This window comes from Schistocerca piceifrons, unplaced genomic scaffold, assembly GCF_021461385.2.
Source record: "Schistocerca piceifrons isolate TAMUIC-IGC-003096 unplaced genomic scaffold, iqSchPice1.1 HiC_scaffold_936, whole genome shotgun sequence".
Taxonomy (NCBI): Eukaryota; Metazoa; Arthropoda; class Insecta; order Orthoptera; family Acrididae; genus Schistocerca; species Schistocerca piceifrons.
Genome location: NW_025729208.1, coordinates 1,341,859 through 1,365,235, shown reverse-complemented (window position 1 = coordinate 1,365,235; position 23,377 = coordinate 1,341,859). Strand labels below are relative to the sequence as shown.

At 41.4% G+C, this 23,377-nt stretch overlaps 1 protein-coding gene across 2 annotated transcripts in view; it reads right to left on the bottom strand.

The window, feature by feature from the left end:
- LOC124771313 (sister chromatid cohesion protein DCC1-like) overlaps positions 1-23,377 on the bottom strand; it is a 118,425-nt gene that overhangs the window by 68,232 nt on the left and 26,816 nt on the right. For both annotated transcript variants that reach the window (XM_047249319.1, XM_047249320.1), the window contains exon 3: positions 15,893-16,061. In XM_047249319.1, coding sequence (XP_047105275.1) covers positions 15,893-16,061 — 169 coding nt within the window. The remainder of the gene's footprint in view (positions 1-15,892; positions 16,062-23,377) is intronic.

Sequence of the window (23,377 nt, the reverse complement as noted above, 5' to 3'; positions counted from 1 at the left end):
GCAGCTGCAGTGCAGTGGAACATTTGTGTGATCACCAGCTGTGGGGTCTCCTGGATTTGTCGACCCTGAGTCGCTTGCCACAGACCACTAAGACCTGTTGCATTTTCCTCCCAGGACTACTGTTTACGCTAGTAACATGGGTGGCCTGCAACATGGGTGGCTGCTGGGTGTCGTGTTTAGACCACTGTGACCCAATTTGTTTTTCTCCCAGGCCTACCATTTGGGCCTCGTCCTTTGGTCAGTGGCTGCCAGATGTCATGGTGGGCCATAAGGGTTGGCAGCTGTATGTGTTGGATGTTGGTGAGGAGCAGCCTACCCATCAAGCAAATCAGTTGTGCCCATGCTATGTTGGGACATCAATGACTACAGTCTTCTGTTCCACACACTGGCAGGATAGGTCACAATGTCGTTCTGGGTGGGGGCTCCCACTTGCTTCCCCTTTGCTGCCCTATCCACTGTCCTTCCTTTTCCTGCAGCATTGGGCCCCAGTGAGGTTTGCACCTGCGCCTGCCGACGTGAAGCCCATAGATTTTGATCCCATCCTCTTCCTCCTTTGCCTAATCCCTGCTCCCAGCCAATGGACGTGGTTTTGCCTCCACTGCTTCTGGTCAATTTCTCTGGCAGCCACTCCAGATATGCGCTGATCTATGTTGCCTTTTCAGAAGGGGAAAGGATTTAGTATCGCCACCAGTGGACATCACAATGGAGGCAGATGAGCTGGCCTGGATAGCGCCTGGAAAAGTGTGGAAATCTGCCAATGGAGGGTGCATGTGGGGCGGGAGACCTGCTAATAGATATTTTTACCTGAGGGCTGCAGTGCTTGTGCTGAGTTCAACTACAATGGACCTCGCTTTACATACCGTACTGACTGTTGTTGCTGAATGCTCAGTTGACACAATAGGCGCATATAAAAGAGCAGTGTCCTGGCTTTTGGAAATAAAAGCTCTTTCCTCAGGGATGTAAAAAAGGAAGAGCATGTCACTCAGCTCTCAGCATGAGAGGAATTCCATCTATTGTGGAGTCAAGGAGAGACAGCTCAATAGCCACTCATCCTGAGATCATTCTCATCCTGGGGTGTGAGTGAGCCAGCCTCCACTTTTAAACTTCCCCAACGTACCTCTCCCAAAGGTAGGAACTAGTAGTTCCAAACCTAGGATAGCGCCATGTATATTTACATGTGCCTATGGCTAGTACTAATATTTCTGCTCCTGAATGTAATAAGTACTACCTAGCAATTCTATCTCATAATTTTATATCAACAAATGATTTAGTGCTACTTGCCGTGAAGACAACATGTCATCTTTATGGTGAGTAGCAGTCTATCTTTTCCTCATATTGTTCATAATTTTATAATTTTCTTGAGTGAATTTTTCTTTTCACACAAGAATTTTGAAATGTTCTAATAAGCTAATTACCTGTAGTACTAATTTTCTTGTGGAAATTTTATGTTTCATTTTAGAGCTGCCACATGTGCTGTAGCTGAGAAGAGGAAGTGGCCTGAACAAGTTGAGCCAGCCAAAAACTTACACAACATTATAACCATTATCCATAAGTAAAAATACTAAGCAATACCATGTTAGCATTCACAACATCTATGATAAAAATCATGAATAAATATTCTTTGATGTAAAAGGAATTGCAATTCATGTATTGCAGTTAACGAGCTTACACTTGGAACTCTAATGAGCTATTGATTTTCTGTTGATTCTCCATCTGTGACATTTCAGTCTATGCAGTGTTTTCTGTAATTGTGAAATAGAAACAAAACAATCAACATATTTAATCAATAATTACACTAAGTAAATCTATATATTGTGCACAATAGATAATTTTGGAGGATTGTTATGCATGTTGGTGAAAGAAAAAGAATTACAACAAGTGGCAGAGATTAGAAGCATTCGATTCCCAGAGTAAAAATACGTATACGGTAAAAGTGTCTTCGAGTTTCATTTAATGTCATTAAAAGTTTTGCAACATCATTAATTGAATATTAATGTAATGATATAGAGCTACAAAGAGGAAAAGGTAGAGAAGAGGTCACAAATAAAAAGAAATCTTTATGGTGAAAAGTAGAAAAAGTGTTTTGAAAACTTAATATTAGTGATAACACAATTTCTAGACCCACCATGTATCAAAAAAGTAGAAAGAAGTGTTAATTCAGTATGAAACCAAATGCAAAACCAGCTAAATGAGAGAGAATCGCCAAGTATATATGGCAAAATTATCACTGAAAGACAATTAGGAAACACAACTCAAGAAGATTTAATTTTGACTACAGTAATTACCGATAAAAAGAATGATTTTGATCAAGCATATCAACTAGTCAAGATATGTTTAGGTGCAAAGACACAACAGACAGTGGCATCATCTCAATGTTAAATATTTCAAAATCCAGTTTTTCAACTTCCATGAAAGAGGTAGTTTACAAAACTTTGTTAGACCAATTCCACACCACTCTGAAACCATTACCAGTTAGGGTTAACAGATGAGAAAGAAGCAGCAAATTATGTCATGGGTTCATTTAGTAAGTACAAGAGCATCATGGAAGGGTGTAATGCTATACTACTGAAAGCATATGTTACAAGAATATTCAAGCGACATATTTTCTCCTACATACACACCATGACATTAATGGAGAAACCACCATACATACATAGGCTTACTGACTTGTCTTCCCTCACTCAACTGTCAAATCAAGCAAGAAATGGCGAAATGACAGTTACAGCCACAGAACTCTCGTCACACTCTGTACGGTTACTTGTGGAGTATGACACAGCATATCATGTGCTCATGCAATCAACATACCTTATTCCATGTTTGGCTCTTCCCTGTCTGCCTCAAAAGACATGTACCAACCAAACACAACACACTGAGCATGTGGAGTATGAGAAAGAACTCTGGTTGGGTGTTGCCTGACCCCCTACTACTTGACTCACTGATAGGTCAGTTATTTTAAGTGAAGTACAGCAAATACGAAGCAGAAATCCTTAGCTACAAATGAGATGAAATCTACAGAAAACTGGATTACCGGTTAAGGTTTAACATACAATTGCTGAGAAGGTCATTAGAGACAGCACACAAGATCAAATGGACAAGGGTGGGAAAAGAAAATGACAGTCTCCTTTTCAAAGGAACAATACCTGCATTTACCTTAAACAGTTTAAAGAAACGAACGAAAACATAAAGGTAACACTATCAGCCAGTTTCCTTTAGTGAGAGAGTTTTTCCACTTTGGTACTTTATTTGAAACTAGCTGTTACCCCACAGCCACGTTCGCATATGAGTAATTTTGTTATGATGAGTGATGGAAAGTAAAGCAAGCTATTGAACATTCAATAAAATCAGCTGCTGTCACGATGACGTGGCATGCATACAGTGTTCCTGCCGAATGGAGCCAGTACATGGATGGGCATAGACAGGTGCGGGCATCTATGCATTCTGCTGCTGAAGTAGCTTTACATTATACAGTGGGTGCATTATGCAAGAAATTTAATAATTTTTTAAATGTTGTTTATGTTCACTGTTTTCGATCCCCAACTTGACACTTCATATTCCTCCCCAGGATACATGCTACCTCCATACCAAATTTCACTGAAATTGGTTTAACAGTTTAGTAATCAAAACTTAACAGAGTTACTTTTGCATGTATTGTATTATAGTATAGAGGTATGGATTAAACATGTTGAGAATTGTATAAGCATTGTATTCATTATGTTGAACCATTTTGTCGGAGAAGAAGCCGAATAGCGAATTGTGGATAGTTAACTGTAGCCGAGAACCACAGATCCTTCCAAGACGCATGTGCTCAGCAAATGCTGAGCCGTTGACTGCAGAACAGCTGAGCATCATAGAAACCTCACATGCCGAGTCTGTGGGCGAAATTAGCGCTACCACTATGAGACAAGATCTTCTAGCTCGACTATCACCAGATCTCACTAAGGAACAACAGAAGAAGCTACTTGCCATTCTTCAGTTCTTTGAATGCTTCAATCCATAGGTGAAGAGCAAATTAGACAAATCGACAGTGAAGCACCAGATTAGCAGTGGAGACCATCAACCAATAAGCCACAGAGCATACCGAGTGTCAGCAACGGAACGTCGAATAATGCACGACAAGGTAGAGAAAATAATGAAGAATGACATCATTCAGGCTTCGCAGAGCCCATGGTCGTCACCAGTGTTCTTGTCAGGAAGGAGGATGGCATTTGATGCTTTTGTGTTGATTACATGAAGATTAATAAGATAACTAAAAAGGACATTTACCCTCTTCCACGAATTAATGATACACTAGATTGTCTGAAGCGGGCTAAGTTTTTCTCAACCATGGACATGTACACGGGATACTGGCAAATCGAAGTAGATGAGGCTGATCATGAGAAAACTGCATTCACCACCGCTGAGGGCCATTCTTAAAAGTCTCCAACAAGCTGGACTGAAAATTAATGCAAAAATGTGTCTTTGGAGCAAAAGAAATCAGAATACTCGGGCACCTTGTGTCAAACGAAGGTGTGCATCCAATGCAGAAAAGGTGAGAGGTATAACAGAATTTCCTATTTCTGAAAGTATTAGAGATGTGAGAAGCTTCCTTGGATTGTGTTCTTATTGCTGTCGTTTTATCAAAGACTTTTGTATCAAAGCCAGGCCACTCCAAGAGTTGTTAAAAGTTGATGCTAAATGTATCTATGGTTGTGCTCAACAAGATTCTTTTGATGTGCTGCGAAAAGCTCTGACGACTAACCCTGTGCTTGGTCTATATGATGAGAGAGCACCTACAGAACTACACACAGATGCCAGTGGGTATGGGATTGGTGCTGTTCTGGTGCAGATTTCGGATGGAAAAGAGAAGGTTATAGCCTATGCTTCCAGGACACTTACAAAAGCCAAGGGAAACTACTCAACTACAAAAAAGAGAATGTCTTGCTGTGATCTGAGCCATGTGCAAATTTCGACAGTATCTCTATGGAAGGCCATTTACAGTTGTTACAGACCACCATTCACTTTGTTGGTTGACAGGTCTTAAGGATCCAACAGGACAACTTGCCAGATGGGCACTACATCTTCAAGAGTACGACATTACCATAGTGTATAAAAGTGGAAGAAAAGACCAAGATGCCAACTGTCTCTCAAGAAACCCTGTGCAAGACCATCAAGACTTTGATGAAGATAGTGACTGTCTCGCTGCACTCCAGGATCTCTCTGCCGAGCAGAAGGATGCCAAGATATCTCAAATTATGCTTGCCTTAAATCGGTCAGAGGATGTGAAAGGACAATTTAAGGTAGTTAATGGATTACTTTGCGAGAAAAACTTCGATCCATTTGGAAAGAGGTGGCTACCAGTGATTCCTACATACATGCGCTTAGATGTTCTACAGAAATTCCATGACACACCTGAGGCTGGACATTTAGGATTTATTAAGTCATACGATAGAATCTGCAACAGATTTTTCTGGTCAGGTTTATTTAGGAGTGTCCGTCGCTGTGTGTCGCACTATCGAGAGTGCCAGAGGAGAAAGGGGGTTCCTTAGAAACCACCTGGCTGACTCATACCAATTCCAACGCCTTTCCAGCGTGTTGGGATTGACCTCCTCGGACGATTTCCAATGTCTGCTAGTGGCAATAGATGGATTATTGTTTGCACTGATTATCTGACACGCTATGCCATTACAAAAGCCGAGAAAACGGCCAAAGCATTCGAGGTACCTAAATTCATCATAGAAGACACTGTATTAAAACATGGTGTCCCAAGGTCATTAATTACGGATTGAGGGAAGTTTTTCTATAGAATCTTGTGACAGAGATAAACCGTCAGTGCAACATAAATCACATGACAACTGCCTAGCATCCACAAACTAACGGGCTTACTGAAAGCCTTAATAAGACCTGGGCCAATATGCTATCAATGTTCGTCAATGTTGAGCAGAGCAATTGGGATGAGGTGCAACCTTTCGTGACATTTGCCTCCAACACCACCAAACAAGACACCACAGGATTTACGCCATTTTTCCTTGTGCATGGGTGTGAGGTGACAACTACAATGGACACTGTGTTTCCATTACATCTTGATGACGTGGACGATGAGTACATCGGCCAGGTGTTAACCAGAGCTGAGGATGCTCGGCAGTTAGTTCGACTCCACATGCTGCAGGCTCAAGAAAATGATTGCCGAAGGTATAATGCGAGCCACTGCCCTGTTGTCTACCAGCCTGGTGACTTCGTCTGGACCGTCACTCCTGTTCGGAAGGTTGGTCTCTCTGAGAAGCTCCTCAGGCACTACTATGAACCTTATAAGGTTGTAAGACAGTTGTCTGACGTTACTTATGAAGTTGAAGATTTGGACCCCGACGCAAGACAAGGAAAGATCAGAGACACAGTCCATGTCCTTCAAATGAAGCCCTATAAGGATCCTGCAACCCAGGGTAAATTCGAAGCTCCAGCGGCAGGTAACAAGCGGAAAGGTAACGAAGAACATAGCGGCAAGGGAAGTTCTAAGAAGATCACCGCCAGGGCGAACATCAGTCATCGGGAGTCGGAGTATGCAGGACCGATGACTCGTTACCGGACTAGAAGGACATAACACCGAGGCACTGTTCTCTTAAGGAGGGAGCAATGTCGCAGAAGAAGCCGAGTACCGCAGTCGCCGTAGTGTAGTTTCTATATTTGGTTCGAGTACATGCTAGAAGTATCCACAAATGGCAAGAATCACTGTACTGGAATGTTCTGTAGCTGTATCAGGGTGTATACACGGACAAGGAAAAAAAATTCCCGGATTTCCCGGTTAAAAATACACTTTCTCCAGGGTGGAAACAGCTTTTTCGTGTTAATTGGCAGTATATTTTCTCTCGGAACTGTATAACTTATCAATCCTTTGAATGGTTATGGTTTTATACATGGGCGTAGAATTTCCCGGCACTTTAGAGAACGAAAAACCTTTTGGAAAGTTGTTTGATGTGCAGTAACATGTACGCTGCATATTTTCGTATTACGAAAGTATTAATTCGAATTCCACCCAAACACTGCATGTTACTTTCCGAAGCATTGAAATCGAGGTTGCGATGTGTATTTTTAAGCCAGTCATAGCTCATGTCACGTGATCTCGCCAGCCGATGACAGCGGATATTCAGAGCTTCGGACACGTGCCAATAGCAACATCACTTAAGTAGAGCGAACACACGAACACACGAACAGGAAAAGTTAAAGGTTTACATTAATATATATAATGTTGCTACAAGAAAAACAAAGCTTTCACATATAAAATTGGTCTCTAAGGCCAATATACTGCAAGAGAACCTAAGCTTTCACATATAATGTTGGTCTTTTATGCATGTATTACATTTTAAGATATATCCCACAAATGTGCCAGTAAATTTTTTTTAATAACGACATAAAAGTGTGATTTTCTGGGCTATAAATTCTTCTAAGTGGCTCGTCATCAAAGAGCTGATTTTTAAATGAGTCCCGGATTCCCAGTGAAGTAGGCATCGACCTGATATTAAGCTTTTCAATGTGGTTTCGGGATGTAAATTTCCTTGGGTACCAGTACTTTGTTATTTCATGTCTGGTTCTTTGTTATGGCATTATGGTATAATGCCATAACAATTAATGCTCGACTGTCAGAAAGGTGGAAATAAAATAAAATCTGAAATTAATAACGTATTTTAGCCTTCCGTAATTATGTGAATGTATTTTAATTCACATGATAGCTCCCGGCCAAAGAAATCAATTTTGTTTTCATTTGACTTGAGTGCAGCAGACAAAGAGGAATCAGCAAAATCACTAAATGTAAACACGGGTCACATGAGGACTACCCACTTCCCTATTATAACTCGGACTGCTCTGCGCATCAGACCCATATCTACGATATTTCCAAACCGGGGCAATAGTAGATAGTGGCGTCCCTCGAGCGTTTGAGATAGGACGTCAAAAATTTAAAAAAAAAAATTTGAATTTTCAAAAATATGTTCATTTTGTAGCACACATCATTCTGAAGACTCTGATACATAAAACATACGTGTCTGAGGAATTGTAAGACATGTTATCTCAACTTAAGTGTGCCAAAGTGCAGCGTCGCACCTCTTCACACAGCATTCTTCTATCGCACGTCACTGTATTTCGGTCTGTGGAATTTAAACGCGTATATTTTGTACTGGATGCCATAAAAAACTATATTCAGGACAGTGGAAATTAAAATGTCCTATGGTGCCTTCTCCTGCTTCCAGTAGGCCAGTTTGACACCCTGCCCCTCTTTTTTTTTTAAACTCTTCAGAAAATTTGAACTCTTTATTCCCTATTAGATAACAACCTGCTGCTTTGTGTGACATAAAATTAAGTATAGGATACATAAAACCAGTAAAGAGAAGAGACAAGCAAGACAGTACAAATTTCTTCAATCCTTAGCTCCTAGAATTTTTTCTCTCTAATCTTGCTAAAGATTTACATGGCGTGCTTTCCTTTCTGCGAAAGGATCTGTTACCTCATCAAAGTTCGTCAAACGTTTTGCTACACGAAAAATCAAAATGTCGTAGTCTAATACTGAAAAAGCTGCAATTACAAATAGGCCGAAGACTGGTATGGTTTCTTGACCTGATTACCTATATTTTGTAACTGCCTGCGAGATAAAACAAAATAAGCCTTTATAATATTGCAGCAATTTTAACACATGCCAAATAAACAAGACTGTTTTGGCAGAAATCGTGATTTTTATAACACGCAGAATATAATTCACAAAGTACCAATATCAAATGCCTATTAGGCCTACTACGAGCAAAAAGCTTTAGGTTGGGAAATAGTTTTACACTTCATTCATACGCTCCAGTTTCTCAAGCATGAGATCGAAAAGTAGTAGTGCGAAATTATTATATAAATTTGGAATCGTCATATTCTTCCATAATTTGTGTGATGTCCCCGTTTCTTCTCCTTCCTTGTTCTAACAAACAATCTTGTCATCACTAATTCTGTATCTATTCCTGCCAATGTCAAAGCTTATTCGCCGGTTAACTTCACTAACTCTGCCAGAATCACCAGTTTAGTTACCCGCAATTATTCTCCGGTTAGGCATTGTTACGTGTTCGTACAACACGTTGTCCACGCTGCTTCCAGAACAGACCTTAAAGCTGCTGCTAGCCAGAGACTGTACAACTGACCCTTGAAAGTATAGCGATCTGGCCAAAAATTTTCTGTCAAAATTTCATTTTCTTGGATACACCAAGAAGATAATACGTAATCTTTCTCAACTGTTATTCCTGTTAGTCGTTTATTCGCACTCTGGTAGCCTGAATCTATGGATTCACTGGTAATCGTAACAACGCTAATCATTCGCAAACACAATCAACCGCATAATCAGACAGTGGTAGGCTTTCTTTCGTTCGGCTGTACTCTGCTCAGCTCGTATAGCCCCTTTTGTCTGCAGGAAAGTTTATTTCTAGATAAGACTAGGATTCCACTGACAGAGACATCATGTACACTATGCACGCATTCACAAATCAACTTACGATTCAATCAGAAATCAACTTAGAATGTGTTCAAAAATGTTCAAAAACCGACAGGGACACATTTCAAAGTCATACGAATAATCGATAGACCAATGTGCGCTGGATACTAGACACTTTGTGAAACAAGGTTTATATGAATTTGCCGCCGCCCCCTCCCCCTCCCTCCTGATCCAGGGCTGCTGCACAATCTGGCAGCTTGAGCGCGCCAGTAAAATTTTTCCCGGTAGCACCTAGCTGCCCCCCCCCCCCCTTTTTTTTTTGGCTGTGACTACTTACACATCCAAGAGCCATGTTTCTGTAGCCAGAAGCGGAAGAAGATACTACTCAATTGCGCATGCGCATGATCCCACTCGTAACTGCTAAAACAAATCTAATGTTAACAGTTGTGACGTCACGCTCATCGGAGGCAATTTGTTGTTACGAAGCATTGCATAGTCTTCCTGAAGCCTTTGACACATTTTGCTGTTGGCAGACACTTGTATGAGCACTGCGTTTTGTTGCTGTATATGGCGCATTTCCATTGCAATTTAAGTTTTATTTTAGTTTTTCTCTCGTTATGTTTTATTGCTGCAGTATTATTCTGCAGTAGCATGATACAATAATATCCTTTGTTAGACTATTCAGTCTTACCAGTCAAAATTACAAAAATTTAACTGAGAACAAAAAACAATGAAAAGTTCCCGAAATTCAAAAAAATTCCCGGGTTTTTCCAGGTTTTCTCCCGGTTGTCCCGGGTCGTAGACACCCTGTGTATATATACCGTATGTGTTCTGGCCAGAGACAGTTCGCTCCATGCTCTTGTACGGGCAAGTGCTGAATAAACCTTCATTACGTGAAGTTAGTGTTTGTCATTCATCTATTTACACCTTCCTCTATGTGACAATATTATGTAGGACATATCAATTAATAAAAGCATTTTCACAAATATGATAAAGTTCAAAAGTCAAAGAACAAGTAGCTTTCTCGGAGAAAATGTTTTTCCCTAATTCATGTAATATTCCTCAAATCAAAAAATATCTTGTACTACACATTTTGCTACCTATATCCTCCCTCAGCATTCGCGCCACCTACATAATAAACTTCATCAAAATCAATTCAGTGTTTTAGTCACGAACAGATAACAGAAACACACAATTTTATATTTATAATACTTTAAATTATGTATTTTTTCGTTATCTGATTCAGATGAAATAAAGCCTGTATGTTGTCCCAAGCTATGCTCGTGTTACTTGAGGAAACCCCATAAAAATTTGTCATTTTTGGAGATTAGTGTGTTCAGACAGACAGTCATGACAGTTTTACAGATATATTATTAGTATAGCTGTGTTTCTTCAGTTTCAGAACTTTTCTAATGTCTAGCAATTAACATTCACCTTAACCATTCCAACATTCTGTTCAAGAACTCTACCCTTGGTTCTTCAACATGAATAGCTTCTGGATGCCATTGCATATGAAAAGTATTTTGAAATTCTCCAGCACTAGGAGCACTAACAGTCAATCCTCAACAAATTGAGGTATGGTGAAGACAACAGCTAGTAACTTTACAAACACTTCATTGTTCCCAGTCATCTTTTGCAGTGGCATCCTTATACAGAAGATTCTCACTGTCCTACACCAATTCTCTACTCCAACTATGAATTAAAACTCAATCTTTCAAGAATTAATGTAAATCTTCCAAGAATTACTGTCACTGCCTATATCGGATGTACTGTAGTTTCATGCCTAATAAGGACAAAAGTAATCAGGATGTTTTATTTCAGAATGGAAATGGCTGGAACACAAAAACTTGCCACTATTTCTTTTCTATGTCTGAGCAACGTGACATCACGTGGGACAGAAATGTTTCTGTTCAGTTCATACCAGTTCTTTATCTGTCTTTTTGCAACACCAGTGGCTGCATTAGATTAAGAGCATGCTAAGTCAGTGTTACAATTTTCATAGCATTCTCATTTGGTTACCTCCAGTAAGCATTGATCAATTTTGACTAGTTCTGAAATAACTAGCACAGTACGAAAAAGTACTTTTCCCGCCTTCTTGGTGATCAGACGCGCAGTTCAGATCTATGGAAAATAATATGTGCTAAGTTATCACATAAACAGAAATGCCCCCACGAACCATGGACGTTGCTGTTGGTGGGGAGGCTTGCGTGCCTCAGTGACACAGACAGCCATACCGTAAGTGCAACAAAAACGGAGGGGTATCTGTTGACGAGGCGAAACTAACAAGTGGTTCCTGAAGAGGCGCAGCAGCCTTTTCAGTAGTTGCAGGGACAACAATCTGGATGATTGACTGATCTGACCATGTAACACTAACCAAAATGGCCTTGCTGTGCTGGTACTGCAAACGGCTGAAAGCAAGGGGAAACCACAGCCGTAATTTTTCCCTAGGGCATGCAGCTTTACTGCATGGTTAAATGATGATGACCTCCTCTTGAGTAAAATATTCCGGAGGTAAAATAGTCCCCCATTCGGATTTCCGGGTGGGGACTACTCAAGAGGATGTCATTATCAGGGGAAATAAAACTGGCATTCTACAGATCGGAGTATGAAATGTCAGATCTCTTAATCAGACAGGTAGGTTAGAAAATTTAAAAAGGGAAATAGATAGGTTAAAGTTAGATATGGTGGGAATTAGTGAAGTTCGGAGGCAGTAGGAACAAGATTTCTGATCAGGTGAATATAGGGTTATAAACAAAAAATCAAATAGGGGTAATGCAGTAGTAGGTTTAATAATGAATAAAAAAATAGGAATGCGGGTAAGCTATGACAAACAGCATAGTGGCTGCATTATTGTGGCCAAGATAGACACGAAGTCCACGCCTACCACAGTAGTACAAATTTATATGCCAACTAGCTCCGTAGATGACGAAGAGATTGATGAAATGTAAGATGAGATAAAAGAAATTATTCAGATAGTGAAGGGAGACGAAAATTTAATAGCCATGGGTGATTGGAATTTGACAGTAGGAAAAGGAAGAGAAGGAAACGTAGTAGGTGAATATGGACTGGGGGTAAGAAATGAAAGAGGAAGCCGCCTGGTAGAATTTTGCACAGAGCATAACTTAATAATAGCTAACACTTGGTTCAAGCATGAAAGAAGGTTGCATACATGGAAGAACCCTGGAGATACTGGAAGGTTTCAAATAGATTATATAATGGTAAGACAGAGATTTAGGAACCGGGTTTTAAATTGTACGGCATTTCCAGGGGCAGATGTGGACTCTGACCACAATCTATTGGTTATGAACTGTAGATTAAAACTGAAGAAACTGCAAAAAGGTGGGAATTTAAAGATATGGGACTTGGACAAACTGACAGAACCAGAGGTTGTAGAGAGTATCAGGGAGAGCATTAGGGAACGATTGACAGGAATGGGGGAAAGAAACACAGTAGAAGAAGAATGGGTAGCTTTGAGGGATGAAATAGTTAAGGCAGCAGAGGATCAAGTAGGTAAAAAGATGATGGCTAGTAGAAATCCTTGGGTAACAGAAGATATATTGAATTTAATTGATGAAAGGAGAATATATAAAAATGCAGTAAATGAAGCAGGCAAAAAGGAATACAAACACCTAAAAAATGAGATTGACAGGCAGTGCAAAATGGCTAAGCAGGGATGGCTAGACGACAAAGGTAACAATGTAGAGGCATATCTCACTAGGGGTAAGATAGATACTGCCTACAGGAAAATTAAAGAGACCTTTCGAGAAAAGAGTTCTAAGCAAAGAAGGGAAAGTAGAAAAAAGTGGAAGGAGTATATAGAGGGTCTATGCAAGGGCAATGTCCTTAGGACAATATTATGGAAATGGAAGAGGAAATGGGAGATATGATGTTGCGTGAAGAGTTTGACAGAGCACTGAAAGAGCTGAGTCAAAACAAGGCCATGGGAGTAGACAACATTCCATTAGAACTACTGACAGCCTTGGGAGAGCCAGCACTCACAAAACTCTACCATCTGGTGAGCAAGACGTACGAGACAGACGAAATACCCTCAGACTTCAAGAAGAATATACTAATTCCAATCCCGAAGAAAGCAGGTGTTGGCAGATGTGAAAATTACCGAACTATCAGTTTAATAAGTCACTGCTGCAAAACACTAATGCGAATTCTTTACAGATGAATGGAAAAACTGGTAGAAGCCGACCTGGGGGAAGTCTTCCGAAGTAAGAGTGATTTCAGGTGTGCCGCGGGGGAGTGTCGTAGGACCGTTGCTATTCACAATATACTTAAATGACCTTGTGGATGACATCGGAAATACACTGAGGCTTTTTGTGAACGATGCTGTAGTATATAGACACGTTGTATCATGGAAAATTGTACTGAAATGCAGGAGGATCTGCAACGAGTTGATGCATGGTGCAGGGAATGGCAATTGAATCTCAATGTAGACAAGTGTAATGTGCAGCAAATACACAGAAAAAAAGATACTTTATCATTTAGCTACAATATAGTGGGTCAGCAACTGGAAGTAGTTAATTTCATAAATTATCTGGGAGTAGGCATTAGGAGTGATTTAAAATGGAATGACCATAAAAAATTAATCGTCAGCAAAGCAGATGCCAGACTGAGATTCATTGGAAGAATCCTAAGGAAATGCAATCCGAAAACAGAGGAAGTAGGTTACAGTACACTTGTTCGCCCACTGCTTGAATACTGTTCACCAGTGTGGATCCGTACCAGGTAGTGTTGATGGAAGAGATAGAAAAGATCCATAAAAAATTAATCGTCAGCAAAGCAGATGCCAGACTGAGATTCATTGGAAGAATCCTAAGGAAATGCAATCCGAAAACAGAGGAAGTAGGTTACAGTACACTTGTTCGCCCACTGCTTGAATACTGTTCACCAGTGTGGATCCATACCAGGTAGTGTTGATGGAAGAGATAGAAAAGATCCAATGGAGAGCTGTGCGCTTCGTTACAGGATCAGTCAGTAATCCCGAAAGCATTACGGAGATGATAGATAAACTCCATTGGAAGACTCTGCAAGAGAGACACTCAGTAGCCCGGTACGGGCTTTTGTTGAAGTTTCGAGGAGTCAAGCAGTATATTGCTCCCTCCTACGTATATCTCACGAAGAGACCATGAGGATAAAATCCGAGACATTAGAGCCCACACAGAGGCATACTGACAATCTTTCTTTCCACGAACAATACAAGACTGGAATAAAAGGGAGAACCGATAGAGGTACTCAAAGTACCCTCCGCCACGCATCGTCAGGTGGCTTGCGGAGTATGGATGTAGAAGTAGATGTAGAGGATCAGTTTGGATTCCGTAGAAATGTTGGAACATGTGAGGCAATACTGACCCTACGACCTATCTTAGAAGATAGATTAAGGAAACACAAACCTATGTTTCTAGCATTTGTTTAGAGACAATGTTGACTAGAATACTCTCTTTCGAATTCTGAAGGTGGCAGGAGTAAAGTACAGGGAGCGAAAGGCTATTTACAATTTGTACAGAAACCAGATGGCAGCTATAAGAGTCGAGGGGCATAAAAGGGAAGCAGTGGTTGGGAAGAGAGTGAGACAGGGTTGTAGCCTATCCCCGATTTTATTCAATCTGTACATTGAGCAAACAATAAAGGAAACAAAAGAAAAATTCAGAGTAGTTATTAAAAATCCATGGAGAAGAAATAAAAACATTGAGGTTCGCAATGACATTGTAATTCTGCCAGAGACAGCAAAGGACCTGGAAGAGCAGTTGAACAGAACGGACAGTGTCTTGAAAGGAGGATATAAGACGAACGTCAACAAAAGTAAAACGAGGATAATGGAATGTAGTCAAATTAACTCCGGTGATGCTGAGGTAATTAGATTAGGTAATGAGACACTTAAAGTAGTATATGAGTTTTACTATTTAGGGAGCAAAATAATTGATGATGGTCGAAGTAGAGAAGATATAAAATGTAGACTGGGAATGGCAAGGAAGCGTTTCTGAAGAAGAGAAATTTGTTAACATCGAGTATAGACTTAAGTGTCAGGAAGTCTTTTTCGAAAGTATTTGTATCGTTTAGGCACACAAGCCTCCCCACCAACGGCAAGGTCCATGGTTCATGGACAAATATAATGAAAAGCCTGTTACTTGGTTTTTATGACAGACACAAATCAGGAATGTCAACTCTGCCCACTGACTGCAGTGGGAAGTACTTGATAGTCACTTTACAGTATTTTAAACAGTTCTCAGCAAGAAAGCCAACATGTTATTAATTGCTACCAGAATCTCAAATTGTTTTGCAAGTTTCACCTGTGAATGATTTACTGTACCTTCAGTCTTCAGGTTCCAGAGTAGAGTCACAGCATATGATATTACCACTGTATGAGATTTTCTTGCATCTTCCTCCTTACACATTATCTAAATTAAGACTGAGTGTATAACAGAACACCATGGTAAGAGCTGATGTTTCACTCACTTGACGCTCATCCAAGATGCGATCTTCTGTATCAATGTCAGCATCATGTGACCAAGAGATCCCTGGAAGCAGCAACATAGAGTTTGAAGTCTCTGCTTCCTTTATTTCAAATGTTTTGTTTTGTGTGCACAAAACAGCGCTTTCTTCTTTCCCTCCGCGAAGAACTAAACTGAAAAGCAAAACCACAAACTGAAGATTACTAGGTAATAAATATGTTGGACAGGTGTGAAGAAAATAAGAGAATAACAAGCAAGTTACATTTTATAGAAAGTACAGAATCATACATTTCAAAGATGTAACTCAAGAATCACAAATAAAAGAACGATGATCATCAATGATCATCGTTCAGGTTTGTCATACAGCTGTCAACTTTAGATATGATGGTTAAGACAAAAATCTAGAGAATACATTAATACTTAAAAATGGCATATTTCACTTTCTTCCCCAAATGACATATACAGCATCCTGACATTCCAACTGTATAAATCTTACAATCACTAATGCTACAGCAAAAAGTATTAAATACAGTACTGTGAGTGAAAATGATCTGAAGCATTTGCCAGGCACTTAACCCTTGAGCAGGTGCACTGTTGCAAAAAGTACAGCAGCAGTGGTTTTTATGCCCAATCAATGCCTTAACCTTGAGCTATTGCACCACTGCTTCCATGTATTCCACCATGTTGACACTTTTTTGACAATTTAAAGTGACTTCAGTTTCTTTTGTTAGCTTTCTCAGTTTGTTTTCTAAATTGTAAGCAATAAGGTGTCAAAAATTGCAAAAAGTACAATGACAGTTGCAAGCTTTGTACCAGCAGTCAACATGGAGAGGTAAATATAATAAAAAGTTAACTATACTTATCATAGTTGTTTATTTTGTTTTATTGCACATTAAATGTTAATTTGGTTATACTGGCATCTGAGTTTACTTATTCATTTCATCTTGTTTTGTGTTTTATTTCAGTTTGAAGGATGTATCAGACGAGGAAATTCGCAAACTATTCCGAGAAACTGCTAATGAATCCTATCCAGACTTTTCAGACCTGGAGGAAAGTGAAGTGGATTTGAGTGATGCTAACACTGAATATGATGACCATGACAGTGAATTTCAACTTGAAGGTGAGCATGGTGAGGATCTAAAGAGAGAGCAGATGTGCGGGAGTTCTTTATTCGAAAAGACAAAGTTATGCATTGGTGTAAAAGTGAGTGTGCTAAAACATCAAAACTCTAGAGAAAAAACAATGTGCAAATTCTACCAGGTCCAAAGAGAAATGTGATGGATATAACTGATGAAGTTAGTGCTTTTCTGAAAATTGTATATAAATGCACAGCAAGATACGCATCAATTTTGCACGAAAGAGATACTAAAGTGACATCAAGACACAAAATGATGGCTGTGTTTGGGATTCTTTTTATGATTGGAACAAGAAAAGGTCATCATGCTAATGTACTGAACACTGGGCAGCTGATGTAACAGGAATGCAACTGTTTAGGGCTGCAGTGGGTTACAAAAGGTTTTCATTTCCTCTACACTACATGCATTTTAATGGTGTGGAAATGAGGATCATCAGGAGAAAGCTGATAAGTTGCCTTCAATTAATACAGTATTGGACACTTTTGTTACTAACTGTTAAAGTTCTTACAGTCTGAGTGAATTCACCACAACAGACAAAATGTGTCACCCTTTCAGAGGCTGCTGGGGATGGATTCAGTACATACCCAGCAAACCAGCTAAATATGAGATAAAAATGTTTGCACTATGTGATGCAAAAACATCTTATTGCAGTAATCTGGGGGGTTTACTGCAGCATGCAACCAGAAGAGCAATATCAGGTGTCTAATGCTCCTGAGGACATTGTGAAAAGACTTTTGTAGCCTATATAAAACTATGACTGGAGTGTTGCAATTGATGATTGGAACACAAGTTACTTCCTTTCTGAATATCTGCCGCAGACAAAAATCACCTGCATTGGTTGGTTGGTTGAGGTTTAAGGGACCAAACAGCAAGGTCATCAGTCCCTTGTTTCAAATATGCGCCATTCCGCTAATGGGACAACTCGGTAAAGTCAGAACAATAAAACGGAAAAGGGAAAAAACGTAAAAAGGCAGTCATGTTATCATTGGCAAAAAACAAAATGAGGGAAGTCGGCAAGAGAACGAACCCAACACTATGCTGAAGCAGCATAGGCAAGACCAACTGTGACTTAAAAGGTACAACTGCTATAATGTAGAAAGTACGTATGGGAATAGAAAGACTAACCAAGCCTTAAAAAAAAAAAAAAGGTAAAAACAGAGTAAAAGGGGAAGAAAAAGAGGAATTCGGTCAGGGAGGTGAATCAGGAATCTCCAAACACTGCTTACAGTGGGACACCCAAACACTCACCGCCCCGCCCCAACACCAGAGAGAGATTAAAAACCTTAACACTGAGAATAAAAACCACTTTCCCGGAGGAAACCGAGAACCAGAGAGCCCATCCGGGAATCGTCAGCCAACATCAAAGGTAAAGTGTGGAGGAGCCTGTACTTAGCACGCAGAGCCAAAAGAAGGGGGCATTCAACCAAAATGTGGGCTACTGACTGGAAGGCTCCACAACCACATAGTGGGGGTGGCTCATCACGCAAAAGAAAACCATGGGTCAACCGAGTATGGCCAATGCGGAGACAACACAGTGTGGTCGAGTCCTTTCGGGAGATGCGAAAGGAAGAACGCCACGGGCCTCGTGTCACCTTAATTGCACGAAGTTTATTAGACAGGGGAGTAGCCTCCCAAGAATTGGCCCATGACTGTGCGAAGTGGGATTTGATGTGAAGCCGTAAATCCGCTGCAGGAGGGGCTACAGAAAACGGGGTAAGTAACTGCTCCCCCAGCCAAACGATCAGCGAGCTCATTACCCGGGATACCCACATGGCCAGGGGCCCAAAGGAAGTCAATAGAACAAGCAGCACGGTGAATATCAGCAAGATGGTCATGGATGGCAGAGAGCAAGGGATGGCGCGAAAAACACCGGTCAATAGCAAGAAGGCCACTCATCGAGTCCGTGCATAACAAAACGCGGTTGTGTTGGGACTGTTTAATAAAGGTAAGGGCCTGGGAAATTGCCATCAATTCCGCAGTAAACACCCCACATGTAGGTGGCAGCAGATGACTTTCCGTTCCAACAGAGGACGTGAAGGCATACCCAACACGATCAGCAGATTTAGAGCCATCAGTGTAAAAAACAACAGCATCCCGAAACTCCCACAAAATTTGGCAGAAAAAGGAACGGAACACCACCGAGGGGATGGAATCTTTCGGACCGCGGCGGAGATCCATCCGAAGTCGAGGCCGAGGAACTAACCAAGGAGGGGTGGAGGGGAGGGAGTGAGGAAGACAGGACAAAGAAGGAAGCTGAAAATCACGGCAAGGCGCAGCCCAACCGGTAAACCCGCCTGAGGGCGGGAGTCGGGTGGGCGACGTCCATGGTCTGGGAACAGGATAGAATAGGAAGGATGAGTGGGAGAGGAACGGATAGTGAGTGCATAAGACACCAGAAGCTGGGACCGCTGAAAAAAAGGGGGGGGGGGATCCCAGCTTCAACCAGGAGACTATCAACAGGGCTAGTAGGGATACCGCGATGGTGGACTGGATCCAGCACGTGCAGTGTGGAAGGAGCAGCTGAACCATAAACTTGACAACCATAGTCCAAGCGAGACAGAACTAGAGCACGATAAAGACGGAGGAGGAGCGAACGGTCCACACCCCAAGAGGAGTGGGCAAGGAAGCGAAGGACATTGAGTTTACGGAAACATCCTACCTTCAGGAGTCTGATATGGGGCAGCCAAGTGAGCTTGTTGTCGAAAAGAAGACCAAGGAAACGAAACTGTGAGACCACAGGCAATCGTTGTGCAGCGAGATAGAGCTCTGGATCAGGGTGGATCGTAGTACGGCGACAGAAGTGGACCACTCGCGATTTTAAAGGAGAGAATTGAAACCCGTGTGAGAGGGTCCATGCAGAGGCACGCTGTATAGCTACCTGGAGCTGCCGCTCTGCAGATGCCATCGAGGAGGAACTAACCCAAATGCAGAAATCATCCACATACAGGGCAGGGGCGACCAAGGGACCGACAGAGGCCACAAGTCCATCGATAGCAATGAGGAAAAGAAGGACACTCAAGACAGAACCCTGTGGGATGCCCGTGTCCTGGGTCCGTGGAGAACTAAAAGCAGTACCAACTCGAACTCTGAATGACCGATGGACTAGGAACTGGCGGATAAAAATCGGGAGTGGGCCCCGAAGACCCCACTGATGAAGGGTAAGTAAGATGTGATGGCGCCAGGCCGTGTCATAGGCCTTGCGAAGGTCAAAAAACACTGCAACCAAATGGCGGCGCCGGGAAAAAGCCTGCCGAACTGCGGATTCCAGGCGAAGTAAATTATCGATTGAAGACCGTCCCTCTCGAAAGCCACACTGGTAAGGCGACAATAGATCCCGAGATTCGAGGACCCAATTGAGCCGACGGGCTACCATCCGTTCAAGTAACTTACAAACAACATTGGTCAAACTAATTGGCCGATAGCTGTCAACAGATAGGGGGTTCTTACCAGGCTTAAGGACAGGAACCACAATGCTATCCCTCCACTGAGAAGGGAAGTCACCCTGGAGCCAGATACGGTTAAACACCCGAAGATGATGTTATCACCTGCATTGGTAAAATCAGGAAGAACAGGCGTGAAATTCCTCCAGGATTTCTCCCAAGCAAAACAAGAGAAACTGGAAGTGTAATGTTTGGATTTCAGGAGCATAAGATCTTAGTTTCAAATGCTAATACCTAGTTTCAAAGGTTCCTCGCTTAAACCATGTTATCAAACATTTATTTACTATGCATAACATGGTGGCAAATGATGAAGAAACAAACAAACCTGAAATCATAGCTGACTACGTGACAAAAGGTGGAGTTGATGCTGTAGACAAAATGTGTGCCTGTTAGTCAGTTTCAAGAATTACAAGGAGATGGCCAGTAGCTTCTTTCTTTTACCAGTGCTGGAATTAATTCACAAATATTGTTTTTGTTCACAAAGCCAGAGTTAACTTCACAATGAAGTATTTGTCTCAAGATGCTACCAGAAGTAGGTAGAACTCAGCTCAAATCCTTGTCAGCCAATTCTCACCATATTTCATAAAATTCTAGTGGTCAACTGGTGAAGCATTTGCAACAAAGTGCCATTTACATCTACATACATACTCCACAAGCCATCGTAAGGTGCGTGGTGGAGGGTACACTGTATCACAACAAGTAATTCCCTTTCCTGTTCCACTTGCTGATAAAGCGAGGGAAATCCGATTATCTGTATGCCCCCAAATGTGCCCTTTCTTGTATCTGATATGTGTGGTCCTTACAAAAAATGTACGTATGCAGCAATAGGATTGTTCTGCAGTCAACTTCAAATGCCAATTCTCTAAAATTTCTCAATCATGTTCCACAAAAAGAATGTCACCTTTCGTCTAGGGATTCCCATTTGAGTTGCCAAAGCATCTCTATAGCACTTGCATGTCATTTGAACCCACCAGTAACAAATCTAGCAGCCCGCCTCTTCAATACCTTTCTCTAATCCGACCTGGTGCAGCTCCCGAACACTATCAGTACTCAAGAACAGGTTGTACTAGCATGCTATATGCAGTCTCCTTTACAGATGAACCACAATTTCCTAATATTTTCTCAATAAAGTCAATCATTCACGTTCCCTACCATAATCCTCACATGCTCATTTCATTTCATAAAGCTTTGCAATGTTACACCTAGATATTTAAACAATGTAACTATGTCAAGCAGAACACTACTAACACTGCATCCAGATATTACAGTTTCTTTTTTCCTACTCATCGGCAATAACCTAAATTTTTCCTACATTTAGAGCTAAGTGACATTCATGACACCAACTAGAAATTTTGTCTAAGTCATCTTGTATCATCCTACAGTCATTCATCTTTGACCTCTTCCCATACACCACAGCATCATCAGGAAAGACCTGAAGATTGCTGCCCACCAGATCTGCCAGATAATTTACTATATAGAAAATGATAGTGGTCATATCACATTTCCCTGGGGCACTCCAGACGATACCCTTGTCTCTCATGAACACTCACTGTCAAGGACAACATACTGGGTTCTGTTATTTAAGAAGTCTTCGAGCACTGACATATCTGGGAACCTATTTAAAATGCTCGTACCTTCCTTAAAGGTCTGTAGCAGGGTACTATGTCAAATGCTTTTCGGAAATCTAGAAATATGGAACTTCCTGGCAGATTAAAACTGTGTGCCCGACCGAGACTCGAACTCGGGACCTTTGCCTTTCGCGGGCAAGTGCTCTACCAACTGAGCTACCGAAGCACGACTCACGCCCGGTACTCACAGCTTCACTTCTGCCAGTACCTCGTCTCCTACCTTCCAAACTTTACAGAAGCTCTCCTGCGAACCTTGCAGAACTAGCACTCCTGAAAGAAAGGATATAGCGGAGACATGGCTTAGCCACAGCCTGGGGGATGTTTCCAGAATGAGATTTTCACTCTGCAGCGGAGTGTGCGCTGATATGAAACTTCCTGGCAGATTAAAACTGTGTGCCCGACCGAGACTCGAACTCGGGACCTTTGCCTTTCGCGGGCAAGTGCTCTACCAACTGAGCTACCGAAGCACGACTCACGTCCGGTACTCACAGCTTCACTTCTGCCAGTACCTCGTCTCCTACCTTCCAAACTTTACAGAAGCTCTCCTGCGAACCTTGCAGAACTAGCACTCCTGAAAGAAAGGATATAGCGGAGACATGGCTTAGCCACAGCCTGGGGGATGGATATGAAACTTCCTGGCAGATTAAAACTGTGTGCCCGACCGAGACTCGAAGTCGGGACCTTTGCCTTTCGCGGGCAAGTGCTCTACCAACTGAGCTACCGAAGCACGACTCACGCCCGGTACTCACAGCTTCACTTCTGCCAGTACCTCGTCTCCTACCTTCCAAACTTTACAGAAGCTCTCCTGCGAACCTTGCAGAACTAGCACTCCTGAAAGAAAGGATATAGCGGAGACATGGCTTAGCCACAGCCTGGGGCATACCAGTCATCCTGTATTAGCATACCAGTTGTGTCTTTACCTGCAGTTACTTGTACTTTAGGTACTAGGGCTATGCATGGCTCTGTTTAAAAAGCATAGCTCGATATAGTCATAGGGGCAAGCCACGCATGTCTGCTCACATGCCCCGCAGCTAATTTGCTGCAAATAATAACCTGCAGCTGTGATCCTGCAGTCAAACAGCCTATGCATGGACAATAATTGCATGTTAATAAAATACACGGAAATACAAAATAAAAGTTAAAACAAGGGATCTATTCTAATGTCTATAATTGATGTATATGACAGAAAATTATGTTGAACAATGTTTAGTCAAGAAAAGACATTACAAATAAATGAGAAATGGTTTTACAATACTCAACTAAAAAAAAAAAAAAAAAAAAAACA